Here is a 17,370-nt window from a genome sequence, read left to right on the forward strand (position 1 = left end):
AAGCCTATGTTTTCTTCTAAGAGTTTTATAGTTTTAGCTCTTATATTTCAGTTTTTGATACATTTTCAGGTAATTTTTACAGATGATGTAAGGTGGTGGTCCAACTTCATTCTTATTTATGTGGATATTTCTTGAAGATTTGATAACTTTCCTATTTAACTACCTGGGCCTCATGTAATTTCATTCATTCATTCGTTCATTCATTCATTCATTCATTCATTCATTCATTTATGTGAGAGGAGTGTTATTTATTTATTTTATTTTTTTAGGAGTGTAATTTAAAACTAACTCACTTTTTTAAAAGCTTATAGCCTTACTTGGGATTTTTATTTCTTTTTGAGAAGGACAGTCAAGTTTTATTTTTCTAGGAAAGATTTTATATTGTCTCAAGTATATAATAATAAAAAATTATCTTTGCCTTTTTATTCCTATTATTTATTAGTTTGCTGTTTCTTATTCTTGATTAGTTTTCTCAGAGGACAGCCAGTTTTACTATTTTTTTTAAGAATAAACCTTGATTTTGTTGTTTCTTTTCTTCCTTGTTTTCTATTTTGTACCTTTTTCTTCTTTCTTATTATCTTCTTTCAATTTAATTTGGATTTTCTCCCTTAGACACTTAGTTGTTTTTTTTTTTTTTTTTTTTTTTTTTTTAAGATTTGACTTATTTATTCATGATAGAGACACAGAGAGAGGCAGAGACAGGCAGAGGGAGAAGCAGGCTCCATGCAGGGAGCCCGACGTGGGACTCGATCCCGGGTCTCCAGGATCACGCCCTGGGCCAAAGGCAGGCGCTAAACTGCTAAGCCACCGACACTTAGTTTTTGACTTTTTACAAAAACACATGCATTTAATACTGGGGTTTTCCCACGTACAGCTTTAGTTGTATTCCACAAGTTTTTCTATATAGTTTAGGTTCTAAATTTAAAATTCTATTATTATAATTCTGTGTGAATTTCTAAGAACATCATGTTATAAAATGTCTACATGTCTGAAGTTTTGCATTATCATTTAGTGGATTTCTAGTTTTATTTATTTTGTGACAAGTGGTCAAGGCCCATATATCCATCCATTTTTGGGGTATTTTTTGAAATTTACTTTCAATCTTAGTATTTTTAAAATTTTCATAAATATTCTAAGTGTGTTTAAAATTATATGTATTTTCTAATTATGGGATGTTCTTTATTTGTCTTTTGGTTCAAGCTTATTAATTATGTTGTTAAAAATCTTCAAAATCCAGGGGCTCCTGTGTAGTTCAGTCAGTGAAGTGTCTGACTCTTGATTTTGGCTCTGGTCATGGTCTCAGGATTATGGAATTGAGCCCTGTGTTGGGCCCCATGCTCAATGGGGAGTCTGCTTGAGATTCTCTTTCCCTCTGTCCACCCCCTCATACACGTTCTGTCTTTCTCTAAAATAAATAAATCTTTAAGAAATCATCAAAGTCTTTAGCAATTTTTTTTTCCTTGGGCTTTCTGTTAGAAATGTGTTAATATCTTCTGTTATGATTGTGAATTTGTCAGTTTCTCTGTGTAATTCTCTCAAATTTTACCTTTTGTGTTTTGAGTCAGCTTTTACTTGTACATAAGTTCATTATCATTATCTTCCTGGGGAGCCTGTTGTTCTTGCACCACAGAAGAGACAGATAAGCTTTCTTATTTTTCCTTGTGAATTATCCTTTCACTGAGGGTGAAGCTCTTCAAAGGTGCCAGCTTAATGTGAGATCTCATTCCATCTCTAAGCCTTGTGTGAGCCTCTTACTTTGAGATATACTTGTTCAAGGACTTTAAAACCATTGGTAAACCCATGTTAGTGCTTGTTGTTAATTCCTTGTTCTTTTTCTGGTAACTGGGGAACTTCACTTCCTGTTTTGTGAGTTCAAATATGCATTCAGAGGATTACATTTTATGTTTTGTCCAGCTCTCTAAGCCATTGGTAGGTGGGAGAATTTTTAGGTTATCTATTTTTTTTCAATTATTGCAACTGGAAATTTCTTTGTTTAGTAGTTTACGTTGTATTCTTTGTTTCTTTCCTTTTATTAACATTTCCTATTCATATAGTTTTTTCTAGTTTTCAGCTTAGGTTTCCCTTGTTTTTATCTAATACAAAAAGAAATAATAATGTTTATTGTGAAAGAATAGATATGTGTTTGGCATTTTTGAGTAATTTGATTAAAAATGGTACTGCGTAGAAAAATATGACAAAATTATGTACAAATCGCTACTGTTATTTTTAAAAGATTTTATTTATTTATTTGTTTATTTATTTATTTGAGAGAATGAGCAAGAAAGAAAATGCAAGCAGGGAGAGGAGCAGGGTGGAGAGGGAGAAGCAGACTCCCTTCCAAGCAGGGAGCCCAGCCTGGGGCTCAATCCCTGGGCTCTAGGATCATGACCTGAGCTGAAGGCAGATGCTTAACCAACTGAGCCAAACAGGCACCCCTATAAATCACTACTTAAACCACAGTTTAATCTTGAGTCTATCATCTAATTTTAGTTTTGCTTTATTTTTACAGTTTAAAACAGAGTGGAAAATTCCCTGGAAATCCCTGGCCTCCCTATAAGAAAAGGACGCCACTCCATCCCAGCTATAAAGGTCTTATGAGACTTTTGCACTGTAAAACTTTACACATTGTGCTATTCACTCTGCTTTACAAGGTACAGTAGTAATTTGAATAGAAAGACTCAGATTAGAATTTATTTCCATATTTTTCAAATAAAAATGTTAACATAATATTTATGTAAAAGTACTACTTATAAAGCAAAGTGTATTTATTCTTTTTTTTGGTATTTATATATTCTAAGTTGAAAATGGAGTAGCTACACCATTCTTTGTGGGAAACTATTCATCTTATCCAGTTTCAGATAGAAATATCTATTTATGGCTCTTATAGAACAAAAAGTGAAATACTGTAAAACTAGGAGAAATGAAATGAACAATAGGGACCAAACAGCCACCAGAATCCATTAAAAAGACCAAATTAAGCCATGAGGGCCAGTGACCTTGTGTTTCAGATTATTTTCTTCGTTTTTTCTCTCTGATCAGAAATGTGACATGGAGGGATTTGAATGGTTTTCTATGTGTCAGTCTTAAGAATTTGCTTTAGTAAATACCTCAGAAACTTTCTGAAAAGATAGATGCTTTTATTTTTTTGCTACCTAGACTTTGTTTTATTCTTGGGTTTTCTTATTGTAGAGCTGATTTATTTATTTATTTATTTATTTATTTATTTATTTGACTAACATTAGCTGTGTACTCAGAAATTGCATACATAATATTGTAGAGTATATGTAAATATATAACAGGCATATTTATTATCTAACTTGGGTAAGAGATTAAAGACAAAAAAATATATAGTCGTATCATATAGATAAAATAACTATAGACATCAATAAAGTAAGTATAGACATGATAAATGTTACACAGAAAAGAAAAACTGTTTCTTATTCCTAATTACAATTAGAAAAATTAAAAGAAATTTTAAAGAGCTTATTTATTATGCAGATTTCTAATACACAGTTAGAAAAGAAAAACTATTGCTTCTTATTCCTAATTAGAATTTGAAAAATTAAAAGAAAATTTTAAAGAGCATATTTATTATGCAAATTTCTTTTTAAAATTAATTTATTTATTTATTCATGAGAATACACAGAGAGGAGAGAGAGAGAGAGAGAGAGAGAGAGAGAGGCAGAGGGAGAAGCAGTCTCCATGCAGGGAGCCTGACGTGGGACTCGATCCCAGGTCTCCAGGATCACGCCCTGAGCTGTAGGCGACGCTAAACTGCTGAGCCACCGGGGCTGCCCTATTATGCAAATTTCTAATGACTATATACACATTTTTTTGATTACTTAAAAAAGATACATTGCATTTAGTTAGGTAGACATTTGGTTGTTTTCTTTAATGTTTGCTTCGTAATGAAATAATACTTTTAGATTTCTGTACCCCTCATTCTTTCAGCTTTACCCCATGACCACTTTTTCATCTTACTTATAAAAGTTATTCCTGTTAAGATTTTAGACATCTGCCTCAAATTGAATTATTTTCATTAATTTCTGAGATGATTATTCAGTAAAATGAATTAAAATATTCTTCATCAAAAAAGGTAGAATTTTTTTGTTAAATAGATATTTGTATTTACAGGCTTTTTTTATTTTTTTAATTTTTTAAAGATTTTATTTTTATTTATTCATGAGAGACACAGAGCGAGAGAGAGAGAGAGAGAGAGAGGCAGAGACACAGGCAGAGGGAGAAGCAGGCTCCATGAAGGGAGCCCAATGTGGGACTCCATCCTGGGTCTCCAGGATCACACCCCAGGCTGCAGGCGGCGCTAAACCGCTGCGCCACTGGGGCTGCCGTATTTACAGACATTTTTTGGATGCTTACATATACAAGATTTTTGTTTTAAATACTACTTACATACTTTGTTTAATTCTAGCAAAAATCTTCATGAGTGAAAGCTTTCTTCTTACTTACCAGACATAATTACTGAGTTTTAAAGGTTAAAAAACTAGTTCAGATGGTGAAGCTGAGTACTGTGGTAACAGTAATAAGTAATAGGTCAATAATTCATGATATAAAAAATTAAAGAAGCCTTACTGCAAATAATTTGTATTCTTTTCAGTTATATTTTTCAGTCATTTCATTTGCTTAGTGTAAAAATAGTGTATTATCAAAAATAGAAAAGCAGTGTTTTAGTTGTTATAAGATTATTATGAACAATTTTTTAAAATCTCAACTTTATAAATTCTTAATTCTAGTGATAGAAAAAACTTCTCTAATTGACATTGCATTGGCAAGTCAACTTTCTAAACATTAGTGTCAGGACAGCATCTCATCTTCCATGTTTAATGTTAAAATCATTAATATAGAACATGTTAATAAAACTTAGAAAATCATTCTTACTCAATTTTTTCCTTAGCTTTTAAGTTATTCATTTGAAACTGTAAGATGTACTGCCACAGAATTTCAAGCCAAAATTTGAGTTTAGTTAGTAATGTTTTATTTATCAAGAGGAGGCATAGTTGGGAGTCTGAAATCTGTTCTAGAATTGCTTATACTAGCGGGGTGTGTGGCCAAGCCTTAGTTTCCTTTCTGTAAAGTAGTGGATTAGAAAGGGTGAACCTCTATGGCCTCCCAGCCTTCAGTCACCTCCTCCTGCTGCATTCCTCCTACCATCTGCCTACTGTTTGTCGAACACCAATTGATAAATACTGTACTACATAAATTACAGATGTTAACTTGTGTAATCCTCACAATAATTCTGGTCTATTATTCCATTTTTTAAAAAAGATTTTATTCATTCATGAGAGCCACAGAGAGAAGCAGAGACATAGAGGCAGAGGAAGAAGCAGTCTCCCTGTGGGGAGCCTGGTGCAGCACTCAATTCCAGGATCCTGGGATCATACCCTGGGCCAAAGGCAGATGCTCAACCACTGAGCCACCCAGGTGTCCCTATTATTCCAGTTAAAGATGAAGAAAACTGAGGCCAGAATCTGTTGTTCAAGGTCAAAAATCTAGGTATATACAGAATTTGTATAAAATAGATTTTTAAAAGGTTTTTGGAGGTTTACTCTCCTCACACAAAAGATGAACAGAAAAAGAAAAGCCTTCTTAGTAGTCAAAATAAACATTAGAAAGGCAGCTAACTGAAAGTGTTTATTCTTTAGTCAGAATAAATTAGCTCTTAGGTGACTAAGTCCTTTTTTAAGCCCACTCAGCCATTTGATCAGTTTCTATGAGGCCCATCCTACAGTGTCCTCTTTTGTACTCTTGACAGTCTCACCTACTGCTGGCAAGGAACCTCATCCTTTTACCCCTTCCATCATTTGGTCAGATGGCTTTCTTATAATGAGGAGAACATGATGGTTGCCAGGCGATTTTTTTCTTATGGTGTTTTAGGTATCTTCCAGTTTTTGTTGTATCATATTGAATGAATGATTGTTGTAGGCTAGTTCTGAAATCCTGCATAAGATGTGTAAAACTTGCAATGTGTAATCTATATAAGGTCAGATTTCTCGATGTTTCCTCAGAGAAGCCTCTCTTTTAGTTGCATCCCTTTTTTCTTTCTCACCCATATAAACCATATACTAACACATACATTTACTCAACTGCACAAAATACTCAGGCCAAGAATTTTAATTTTAGAGACATTTTAAGAACATTAATATTCTATAAATATTTATTGGGCTTGCAGTTACATGCCAGGTGCTATGCTAAACACATTTGCATGAATTATCCTATTTAGTACACTTATTAATCTGGTATTTTTGTCAGGAAAAGAATATCAGCAAATGAGAATGCAAAATATTCTTGTTAAATTATTTTATTAGATACTAGCATATAATAATGAATTTAGTGGACTACTTAACATGGTACCTTTAGAAATCCATGAACCCAGTATTTCTAGATATTGCTTCTAATTCTGTGTGATCTTGGGAGGGAACGTTTTCTTTTGATTATAGTTTGTCCTTTCACCAAGATGTAGCTTTACTTATTTTTTGATCATGCTGTGATCATAACATATATGGTTATGTTATTTTCATCTATAACAACATGTCTTTGGATACTTAAATATATTTATTGAAAAAAGTAATTATGAGGCATTTTTTCCCTCTTTAAAGATTTTGATGGATCATCAAAATCTGTCAGAACACGTACTCTGCATGGTTTTATATCTGATCGAATTAGGACTTGAAAATTCAACTGAAGAGGAATCCGATGAAGAGGTAAGTAAATTTCTTATATTTTTAAATATTAAAGTTACAAAATGCCTTAACAAAGGTAGTGTGTCATCTGTAAACTTATTTAATAATTCATTAAATGTGTAAGATATTCTTAACTACTGGAAAAGGCCCTTTTTGATTTTAAATACGTATGTTTTAGAGGTTTCACTCTTATGATATTGAATTTGTGATTTGTAATTCATAATGTACAGATCTAAGAAAAATGGCTAATGCAGTTGGTGTTATGCTAAAAACATTGATTACTGATAAATAATTGTGTTAGGACTTATTATGTCTGGAAATCCTAGTAATTTTATCAGGGATTATTTTTGAGTATCAGATTCTCTCTGGAAAGGTTTTAAGTTAATGAAGTAATATTGTAATATGGGAGAATTTTTAAAGTACTTGAAAATACAAGTTGTTAATATGTTATAGGACTTTAGAAGTATCTTTTCCATAAAAGCAGTTGTTACTACAGATTGATTATACAAGTTCCCCTTTCTCCAAAAGACAAAATACAGCACAGCACAGTAACAGCAAAAAACAAAGTAAAAAGACTAGGCAATATGTTGTCTAAGTTGAATCAACATATATTCTTTCGTAGATATTAAAAGATCATTAATATTTCTGACTAGGTCAGACTTTTGGTTGATTTTTTTCAGACTTCCTACAAATATAATGACTCATAATATAGTCAAGTTATCATTGATTGTATTATGTATTATGAGTTATTATGAATAGATGCTGAAAAATATTCTGTATTGTTAAGTATTTCTAGATTGAAAAATGTATTTTTTTTTTTTTCAGGATAAATTTAGTTGACTTCTGTTGAACTTACCCATATTAGTATTGAGAAATTTATTCTTATATTCTATGTTTGAATTTGGGTTTATTAGCACTTTATAATTTGAAGATGAGACTATAAAGGATTCAGAAATAAGACAAATGGTGGGTGATTATTTAGGTTAGCTACAACTCCTTTGTACATTAGACCTGACTTGGCAAGGTTTCATATTCATTATTTTCATGTTTTAGGTATCAGTATGTGGACCAGAACGTTGTCATGACAGTTGGTTTCCTGGCAGTAACTTAGTGTCAAACATGCGACACTTTATAAACTATGTTAGGGTGAGAGTTCCAGAGACTGCTCCCGAAGTAAAGAGAGACTCACCTGCAAGTACCAGCTCTGACAGCTTGAGTTCTTTACAAGTAAGTGTAGAAGAGAGAAAGATGAAAAGGAAAGTCTCCATGTCATGTTGGAATATATTGTTTAGATCATCCTATGATACTAAAAAGCAAAATGTGGTTGTACGTAACTTTAAATTGTCTTTTGTTTCCTCTGGTACATCTAAGCAACTTTTGCCTCACACATCTTTTTCCTTTAATCTGCCAGAGTTCACGAAGGCCAAAAGTTCTTCAAAGAGAGGTAGATGTATTTGATATTTGCATTAACTAGCAATATGGCTTTAACTGGAAATCGGAAAACACTTTGAAGTATTTGTGTGTATATGTGTGTGTTTAATATGGTTAAATTTTTTAAAAAGCTTAATGTGTGTGTTTAATATAGTGATTTAGGCTTAATTTTTAAAGAAAATTCATATTGAAGTAATACTTAGTATTTAATAGTGGGTTTTTCTTAGGATTTTGGATGAATTATAAGCAACACATTTGGGTCTGTTTGCATTTAGCATTGTTACTAACATCTTAAAAGTGAATGTTTCCTAAATCAAAATAAATTTAATTGCTGGTAGCATGTCCATTTTTAGATTTTTTTTTTTTTTGCTTCCTATGGCAATTAACTTTGATAAAATAAGCCCACAAAATCTCAATATATTTATATTTGGATTTAGTTTGAAAACCAGCCTTTTCATTGCATGTAGCTTAATTAACTATTTTTTAAAGGCAGAAATGAAAAATCTTGAAATGACATGCCAGGTAACTAAACTTAAACATGTCTAATCCCTACAATCTATTTTGGTGAGTAGAGAGCACTGAATCAGACCTTTCTCTTAGTAGAGTCCATTTATAGGATCTTTCTTTGCCTTTAACAACATATTTTTGCTGTGAACACCATAAAGAATTTTGATCAAATTGGAATTTTAATAAGAGGCAGCTTTTGCCTCTACTGGTGGTACAGAATACTTTGAAAATCAGTTTGGATGTTAAAAAGCAGCATATACTATAATTTACCTCATAAAAGCTCAACTGATATTGGAGCACCCTTTCTATGATTGCTTAAAAAATTAAATCCGTTAAACTGACTCAGATCTTAATTAAAAGATGATTTCTATGAGCTCTGATGCAACTTGACTGCTTTGACAAAAGGCTATTTAGAAGATAAATTATTGAGGGAAATATTTTAAAAATCTGTTCAAATAAATTATAGTGATATTCAAACATGAAAAAGATCAGTTCGATTTTTTATCATTATATTTCATTTTAGTGAAACTAAAGCAAACTAAGCGTTTGTTAGAAGTAATTTTCAAACTTTGAATTTCTTTAAAAATGAAATTAATTAACAGTTCAGATTCGTTAATTTAGGAAAAAATTTATAATTTACTAGAAAATGTAGCAGTCTTGTAAAAGAATTCTTTACAACTATAGAAGTATAGTTGGCACATGATGTTTTATTAGAAGAGTATAGTATTCTTGATGAATATTGAGTGAAACATCTTTTTTTCCTGTAAACTGGTGAGGAACTTAGTGTATGATTCCTCTTTAATATTGGTATTAATACTATGCAAGCTTTGTTTACTTTCTCTGGTAGATAGACCTAGGTGGGTGAGAAAAGAGGTATTATCATGGATAACCACCTTTCTCCCCAGAGTTGTTTCCAGATTGAAACTAAATGTATTTAAGAGAAGTGAAGGGACAGATTTACTTAAAGGGCAAATCTATTGAATAAATCTTCGGATGACTTTGAACATTCCCTTTGGAAAATGTAGTATTAATATGTTTTTACACTTAATACTGAATAACTTCTCTTGATTTTTCTTTCTTTTTTTTAATGGTAGAATTCTGGTACAGCTCAAGTTTTCAGCTTAGTAGCAGAGCGTAGAAAGAAGTTTCAAGAGATCATCAATCGCAGTAGCAGTGAAGCTAATCAGGTGGTTCGTCCCAAAACTTCAAGTAAATGGTCTGCTCCTGGTTCAGCTCCACAATTAACTACGGCCATTTTGGAAATTAAAGAAAGCATATTGTCTTTGCTAATTAAACTTCATCATAAACTCTCAGGAAAACAGAACTCCTACTATCCTCCTTGGCTTGATGACATAGAAATTTTAATCCAACCAGAAATTCCTAAATATAATCATGGAGATGGTATAACTGCAGTAGAAAGAATTTTATTAAAAGCCGCACTGCAAAGCAGAATGAACAAACGCATCATTGAAGAGATATGTAGAAAAGTGACCCCTCCTGTACCACCAAAAAAAATCACTGCAGCAGAGAAGAAAACACTGGACAAAGAAGAAAGGTAATTTTTATTTTTCATGTTTTAAACATGTATGGTACAGTTGAAGATTTGATATATCCCCTTTTTGGCCATCTGCGGCTAATCACCAGAGTGTTTAACAGGTATAATCGTAGCTGATTAGTTTGTAAGATAAAAGGAGCCAAATACAGTCAGTGCTTGGGCATGTATTATGCTGGAGTTAGTTGAGGGGGGGTGAGAAGACAAGAGTTAGTGACCCCAACATTAAATTACTACCCTAAACTTGTAGGCAGGCCCCTTTACAAAATTACTACTTTTGTTACTACTGTAGGTTATCTAATTCTGCTATTTTCAAAAACTATTGTCAGTTCAACTTTAAATTTTTTTTTTTTTAATTTTTATTTATTTATGATAGTCACAGAGAGAGAGAGAGGCAGAGACACAGGCAGAGGGAGAAGCAGGCTCCATGCACCGGGAGCCTGATGTGGGATTCGATCCCGGGTCTCCAGGATCGCGCCCTGGGCCAAAGGCAAGCGCCAAACCACTGCGCCACCCAGGGATCCCATCAGTTCAACTTTAAATGAGAATAGAAAATTAAAAAATATTTCTCAGAGTAAAAATTTGATTTAGTTTTTTTTATCTTTTCCAGTCATATGTTTTCAACGTGTGATTACTATTTATTAAACAAGTAATATTTTAAAGACATACTTAGGGGGCAGCCTGGGTGGCTCAGTGGTTTAGTGCTGCCTTTGGTCCAGGGCATGATCCTGGAGACCTGGGATCGAGTCCCACATTGGGCTCCCTGCATGGAGCCTCCTTCTCCCTCTGCCTGTGTCTCTACCTCATTCTCTCTCTCTCTCTCTCTCTCTCTCTCTGTTTCTCATGAATAAATAAATAAAATCTTTAATCTGTCTCTAGTTTTTGGAACTTTAAGTTTCTTTTATTTTGTTGTTAAATCATAAAGTGCTTTTAAAAATTTTAAACTAAAAAAATTTTATTTAAGTGAACTCTTAACCCTCAATGTGGGACTCAAACTCATCACCTTGAGATCAAGAGTTGCATGCTCTACTGACGTAATCATCCAGACACCACTGTTAAATCATATTTGTGAATTAAAAAAAAAAAATCTTCGTTTCTGTTTACCAAGATAGGGGAGGATGGGGAGAGGATACTGGAGGACCAAGATAAGAGAGGATTAGGCTTAGGATTAAAGTTGATATGCCCAGTTTTGTACATTACTGAGTTTAAAGAGAACATTTGGCTGGAGATGGGTTTGAGACTTAGGGGTGAGTTCTGAGTTAGAGCTATAGATGTGGGTATACAGGTAGTAAAGGCTTACATGTGGAAGACTGTGTACAGTAAGAATTGAGAATACTTAATATAGAACTTTTATAGAATAAGAAAAACATTAAAGGAAATGATTGAGGGAGTCACCTATAAAGGTAACTGAAGAGTGATGGCTAGAGTGGAAGAGGAAGAACACTGTAGAAAGCAGTCAGGATGGTTTAGAAAGGAAGAAATGTAGTGAGATTATGCTACACAAGTTCAGATAAGGTTGGCAGTTCTCTTTGATTCAGTAGTTAGAAGGCCAACTTTTGGTAACTGTACCAGGAGCAATTTAAATCACATATACAGTTGTACTTCATTTATGATGTAATTAAATTTGTTATAGTATATGCAAAAGCCTTTAGTATATTAGGAATGTAGGAGAAGGGTGCCTGGGTGACTCAATTGGTTAAGTGTCTGCCTTCAGCTCATATCATAATTCCAGGGTCCTGGAATTGAGCCCTGCATCAGTGACTCCTTGCTCCTCAGAGAGTCTGCTTCTCCCTCTCCTTTTGCCTCTCCCCAAACTTCTGCATTCTCTTCTCAAATAAATAAATAAATCTTAGGGGAAAAAAAGAATGTAGGAGAGTTTTATTTCTTACAGTACTTCATAAATAGTTGTTATAAATAACTAACATATCATTTATGTGACAGTTCATTAATTTTGAATTAGTAATTTCCTAAGATTTAATAGATCTACTGATAAAATTAGAAGGCTGAAAACTGGGTAAAATTTTAATTTTTGTTAGCCTCTTAAATTGATATTTTCTTGGTTATGGAATAATGTCTTTTTTTAAAGAAGATAAACTTTTAGTGAATCAAAGTTTATTTTATTTCGTTATTTTGGTTTATTTTGTAATTATTACTCATACTAAATGTGATACTGGAGTAGTTCAGATGCTATTTTTATAGAGGCTCTAATGCTGTTGTAATAAATAATACTCTGAAAAAATTTAAAGGTCCCCCCTCCCCTTTTGGGCTTTGTTTCCTTTGAGTGGTGATAATGATATTGACAAGGCCTTGAAGCTAATTCTGTAGCAGAAAACTAAGGATTAAGATGAATTTATTTGAATTTCACTATGCTTCTCACAGTGTCTTTTCTCAATTTATTTTGGATTTTGGATTAAGTTTCATCAAAGAGGCCAAAGAATTTATAAACATTTATTGGTGATCCATTCCCAATTACCTCATCTCTGGAAAAAGTTGGCATTACTTTTATAACAGTAACTCCATAGAAAACAAGATACAAATAGGAAACCTTTAGATGGTTTAACAATACGAGACATGGGACGCCTGGGTGGCTCAGCGGTTGAGTGTCTGCCTTCAGCTCAGGTTGTGATCCCAGTCCCAGGATCGAGTCCCACATCAGGCTCCCTGCATGGAGCCTACTTCTCCCTCTGCCTGTGTCTCTGCCTCTCACTGTGTGTTTCTCATGGATAAATAAATAAAATAAAATCTTAAAAACAAACAAACAATGTGCAATGTCAGTGTCTCCACTTTTGGGATAATAATGGAAAATTCCTGAGTTGTACTGAGTCTGGCCATAACTTCCTTGTCTTTTCATTTTTATTCACGTTTATGCCCAATTTTAGAAAATAATTACCTAAATTAATAAAAAATTCACAAGGGAAAAATAATTGACATTCTTTTTCTGCAAATCATAGAAAGTTGGTATAGAATTTTTTTTGTGGTTAAGCAGCTTAAAAACAGCATTCATTTATTTACTCACATTTTCTATATGTTGAAGTGTAGGTGGGGTGTGACTGGGTTCTCTACTCAGAGTCTCACAAGGCTGAAATCAAGGTGAAAGCCATAATCATCTGGAGCTTACAGTCTTTCAAGCTCATGTGGTTGTGGGAGAGTAGACGTGCATTTTATTTTATTTTTTATTTTTATTTATTCATGAGTGAGAGAGAGAGAGAGGGAGGGAGGGAGGGAGGGAGGGAGGGAGAAACACAGGCAGAGGGAGAAGCAGGCTCCATGCAGGGAGCCCGATGTGGGACTCGATCCCGGGTCTTCAGGATCTCGCCCTGGGCTGCAGGCGGCGCTAAACCGCTGTGCCACCCGGGCTGCCCTAAACGTACATTTTAATGCTGGTACCAAGCAGTTACATTTGAAGTTTCCTAATGTTTGGTATATGGATTTTTTATGTGAAGTGCTCTTTTATGAATATACTTTAAATGCACATGTAGGGATCCCTGGGTGGCTCAGTGGTTTAGCCGCCTGCCTTTGGCCCAGGGCTGATCCTGGAGATCCAGGATCAAGTCCCACATTGGGCTCCCTGCATGGAGCCTGCTTTTCCCTCTTCCTGTGTCTCTGCCTCTCTCTCTCTCTGTCTCTCATGAATAAGTAAATAAAATTTAAAAAAAATAAAAATAAATGCACATGTAAAGGTGATTTATGGAGTGGCATAACTCAATGATTTAATTAAAGAAACTTAATAAAACTAAATTTACAGAGTAGTGATGTAGGGGATCAAACATGTATTTTGTCAATGCTGTTGTTTCTTGTAGCATTTTTTGAGGCCCACAGAATGCTTTCAGCATCTATGGCACATTTTTGTTTCCGTTTCTTTTATGGTGGCAAATTTTTGTCCTTTGAAGATGGATTTAATTTTTTTAAAATTTAAATTCAATTAGCTAACCTATATTACATCATTAGTTTCAGATACGGAGTTAAGCAGTTCATCAGTTGCACTTAAAATGCGGTGCTCATCACATCACATGCCCTCCTTAATGCCCAACACCCAGTTACCCCACACCCCTCTTTCCCTCCAACAACTTTCAGTTTCCTCTAGTTACTAGTCTCTCATGGTTTGTCTCTCTCTCTTATTTCTTCCTTTTCAGTTTTCCCTCCCTTCCCTTATGAGCCTCTGCACTATTTTTTATATTCCATATGTGAGTGAAGCCATATGATAATTGTCCTTCTCTGATTGGCTTATTTTGTTCAGCATAATACCCTCCAGTTCCATCCACATTGAGGTAAATGTGAAGATTTCATCTTTTGTGACAGCTGAGTAATATTCCATTATGTTATATACCACATCTTCTTTATCCATTCCTCTCTTCTCTGTTGATGGATACCTGGGCTCTTTCCATAGTTTGGCTGTTGTGGACATTGCTGCTATAAACATTGGGGTGCAGGTGCCCCTTCAGATCACTGCATTTGTATCTTTGGGGTAAATACTAGTGAAATTGCTGGGGTGTAGGTAGCTGTATTTTCAACTTTTTGATGAACCTCCATACTATTTTTCAGAGTGGCTGTACCAGCTTACCTTCCTACCAACAGTTGAAGAGGGTTACCCTTTCTCCACATCCTTGCCTCACATTTGTTTCCTGAGATGTTAATTTTAGCCATTCTGACGAATGTGAGGTGGTGTCTCATTGTTGTTTTGTATTTCCCTGATGCCTATTGATGTTGAGCATCTTTTTATGTGTCTGTTGGACATTTGTATGGCTTCTTTGGAAAAATATCTGTTCATGTCTTCTGCCATTTCTTGACTGGATTATTTGTTTTTTTGGGTGTTGAGTTTGTCAAGTTCTTTATAGATCTTGGATAAAGGATGGATTTAATTCTTAAAACCTTTTTCTTTTGAAGAAATCTCAAAGTTACTGAAATATTTCAAGGATAACACAAAGAATTTCCTAGACCATTTCAGAATAAGTTGCTTTACCTTGGAATACTTTAGTATTCTGTAGATAAAAGGACTTTTTAAAAATATATATAATCACAATCCAGCTTTCAAAATAAGATAATTAACATTTATTTGAGTATAAGATTCTTAGATCCCAAGTTTTGACAGTTGCCCAGTAATGTTTCTTCTAGCAAAAGAAATCCAGTACAGAATCACTCATTGAATTTGGTTGTTTGTCTCTGGTCTCCTTCAATTGGAATTAGTTTCTTCAGTCTTTCATTTTCTTAACCTTGTCACTTTTTTGAAGAACACAAGGCAGTAACATTGTATAATGTCCCTCCATTTGGGCTTGTCTACGTCCTCTTATGTTTAGATTCGGGTTAAGAATTGTTGTCAGGAATATCAAGGAAGTGATGCTATTTTCTTTTGATTACAGCCCTATCAGGTGTCACATGATTTCAGTTTGTTTTATTTGGGGATTAATATTGATTACTTGGTTAAGGGGTATCTGCCAGACTTCTTGACTGTCAAGTATCCCTTTTTTCTCCTTTGTAATTAATATGTAATTTGTGGAGAGGTACTTTGAGATGCTGTAATATCTGTTCTCACCAACTTTCATTTATTTCTGTCAGTTTGGATTTATGGATTCCTATTTCATTTTATGGGTTGCAATCTCATATGCTTGCTATTCATTTTGAAGCTCAAATTACTCTGGATTTGGCCTGTGTGATTGCCTTCCAGCTGTGTTCTTTTGATGTATCCCCAGAATTCTTTGAGTTTTCTTTTTTTCCTGGGGCAAGAAGATAGCCCAGCTTCATCTTGAATTTGGAACTAGACATTCTCTAAGGAGTTTTGGTTACTTTCTATCTAGAAACCACAATCCGTGTGTTCATTTTAAGGAATATAACTATTTTCAGTCGATCTTGGTAGACAGAACTAGGAAAAGACGTGTGTTTTTGTGTGTGGTGAGGGAGCGGTGGTGGAGGGAACAGGGAGAGTGGTATTAAGTTCACTGTGAGTTCACTCTGATAATTCCAATTCCAGTCCAACACCGGAGAAATCATTCTTACTTTATCTTTTTCCATACTTCTTACCCTGCTCCCACAGTGAGAAACCTGGCAACCATAATTCTCAGAAGATACTACTTTTTAAATCTGTACCCTTGTATGCTAATCAATTTTTTTTAACCTTTTCCACAAGAATGCTCTCTTACATTAGACTGTTGGATCATGGCACCAGGCGCTAGGCCATTGTCTCCACTCCACCCTCCTCCGCCCCACCAACCCCTGACCCCAGGCCTTTCAGGAAAGGAACAGAGGTCAGAAGTAGATTTAATTTTTTTTTGAAATGGCCATTGTCCTTTGAGAGTTAAGTTTGATGAATAAGGTGAATGATCAACTTGGATAAAAACACTTTGGCTCAAAAACAATGTAAAAATAAGAGTTGTAGTTATAAAATAATAAAGTAAGTTTTCTTAAGTAGACCAGATCCTAAATTATGTTTAAAGTAAATATTAGAAAAGCATTATTAAATTTTTTTGAACATTATTGGCAAAAATATGTAATTTCTCATGGTAAGGTAGACCACAGTACTTTATACCTGTTAATGATTATCTCCACTAATTGGATGGGAACAGTATGTGAATAATCTAAAAATTATTATTAGCATTCTTCTAATACTGTGTTCTATATCCTTGAATCATTTCAGGTTAATGAAGGAATTTTTTTAGGTTTCCAATAGAAATAACTTCTTAGAATCTCAGTTTAATACTATCTTTGACTATTATAGTATATCAATGTAATAAATAGTCACTAAAAGACTGCTATAATATGCTCTATCCATTATGGTTCTTTAGATTTTTTTTTTATTTTTTAATTAAAAAAAGTTTTTATTTAAATTCCAGTTAATGTCCAGTATGATATTAATTTCAGGTTTCCATGATTTTTTTAATGTCCTTTGTATCACAGGCCATGATAAATCCCTTTTTGAGTTTTATTTAAGTAAAAAGTTTGTTTCTTTTGTTGAACTAATATATAACTTATATTTTTAACATTTTTCTTTTTCTTCCTCCCTTCTTGTTTTAAATTACTATTTTAACCCTTCTTTTTTGGGGGTAAAATTTTATGCTTACTAGTATTGTTAGCATCCCCAAATCTAGGGAAGCCTTTTTCTTTATTAGTTTACTTTTATTTTCTTATTCTTATGTTTTAGTCCTTTGTATTGAGTTTTGTGCGTGTGGTTTGGTTTTTTTATTTTGTTTT

The 17,370-nt window shown here is 33.7% G+C and overlaps 1 protein-coding gene across 6 annotated transcripts in view; it reads left to right on the top strand.

The window, feature by feature from the left end:
• Window positions 1-17,370, top strand: part of UBR3 (ubiquitin protein ligase E3 component n-recognin 3) — a 233,161-nt gene that overhangs the window by 104,443 nt on the left and 111,348 nt on the right. For 3 of the 6 annotated variants that reach the window (XM_041723097.1, XM_041723098.1, XM_041723099.1), the window contains exons 20-24: window positions 2,510-2,651; window positions 6,615-6,719; window positions 7,752-7,925; window positions 8,110-8,142; window positions 9,731-10,191. In XM_041723097.1, coding sequence (XP_041579031.1) covers window positions 2,510-2,651; window positions 6,615-6,719; window positions 7,752-7,925; window positions 8,110-8,142; window positions 9,731-10,191 — 915 coding nt within the window. The remainder of the gene's footprint in view (window positions 1-2,509; window positions 2,652-6,614; window positions 6,720-7,751; window positions 7,926-8,109; window positions 8,143-9,730; window positions 10,192-17,370) is intronic. The other 3 variants (XM_041723102.1, XM_041723100.1, XM_041723101.1) reach the window with 1 other exon arrangement.

This window comes from Vulpes lagopus, chromosome 11, assembly GCF_018345385.1.
Source record: "Vulpes lagopus strain Blue_001 chromosome 11, ASM1834538v1, whole genome shotgun sequence".
Classification (NCBI taxonomy): domain Eukaryota; kingdom Metazoa; phylum Chordata; class Mammalia; order Carnivora; family Canidae; genus Vulpes; species Vulpes lagopus.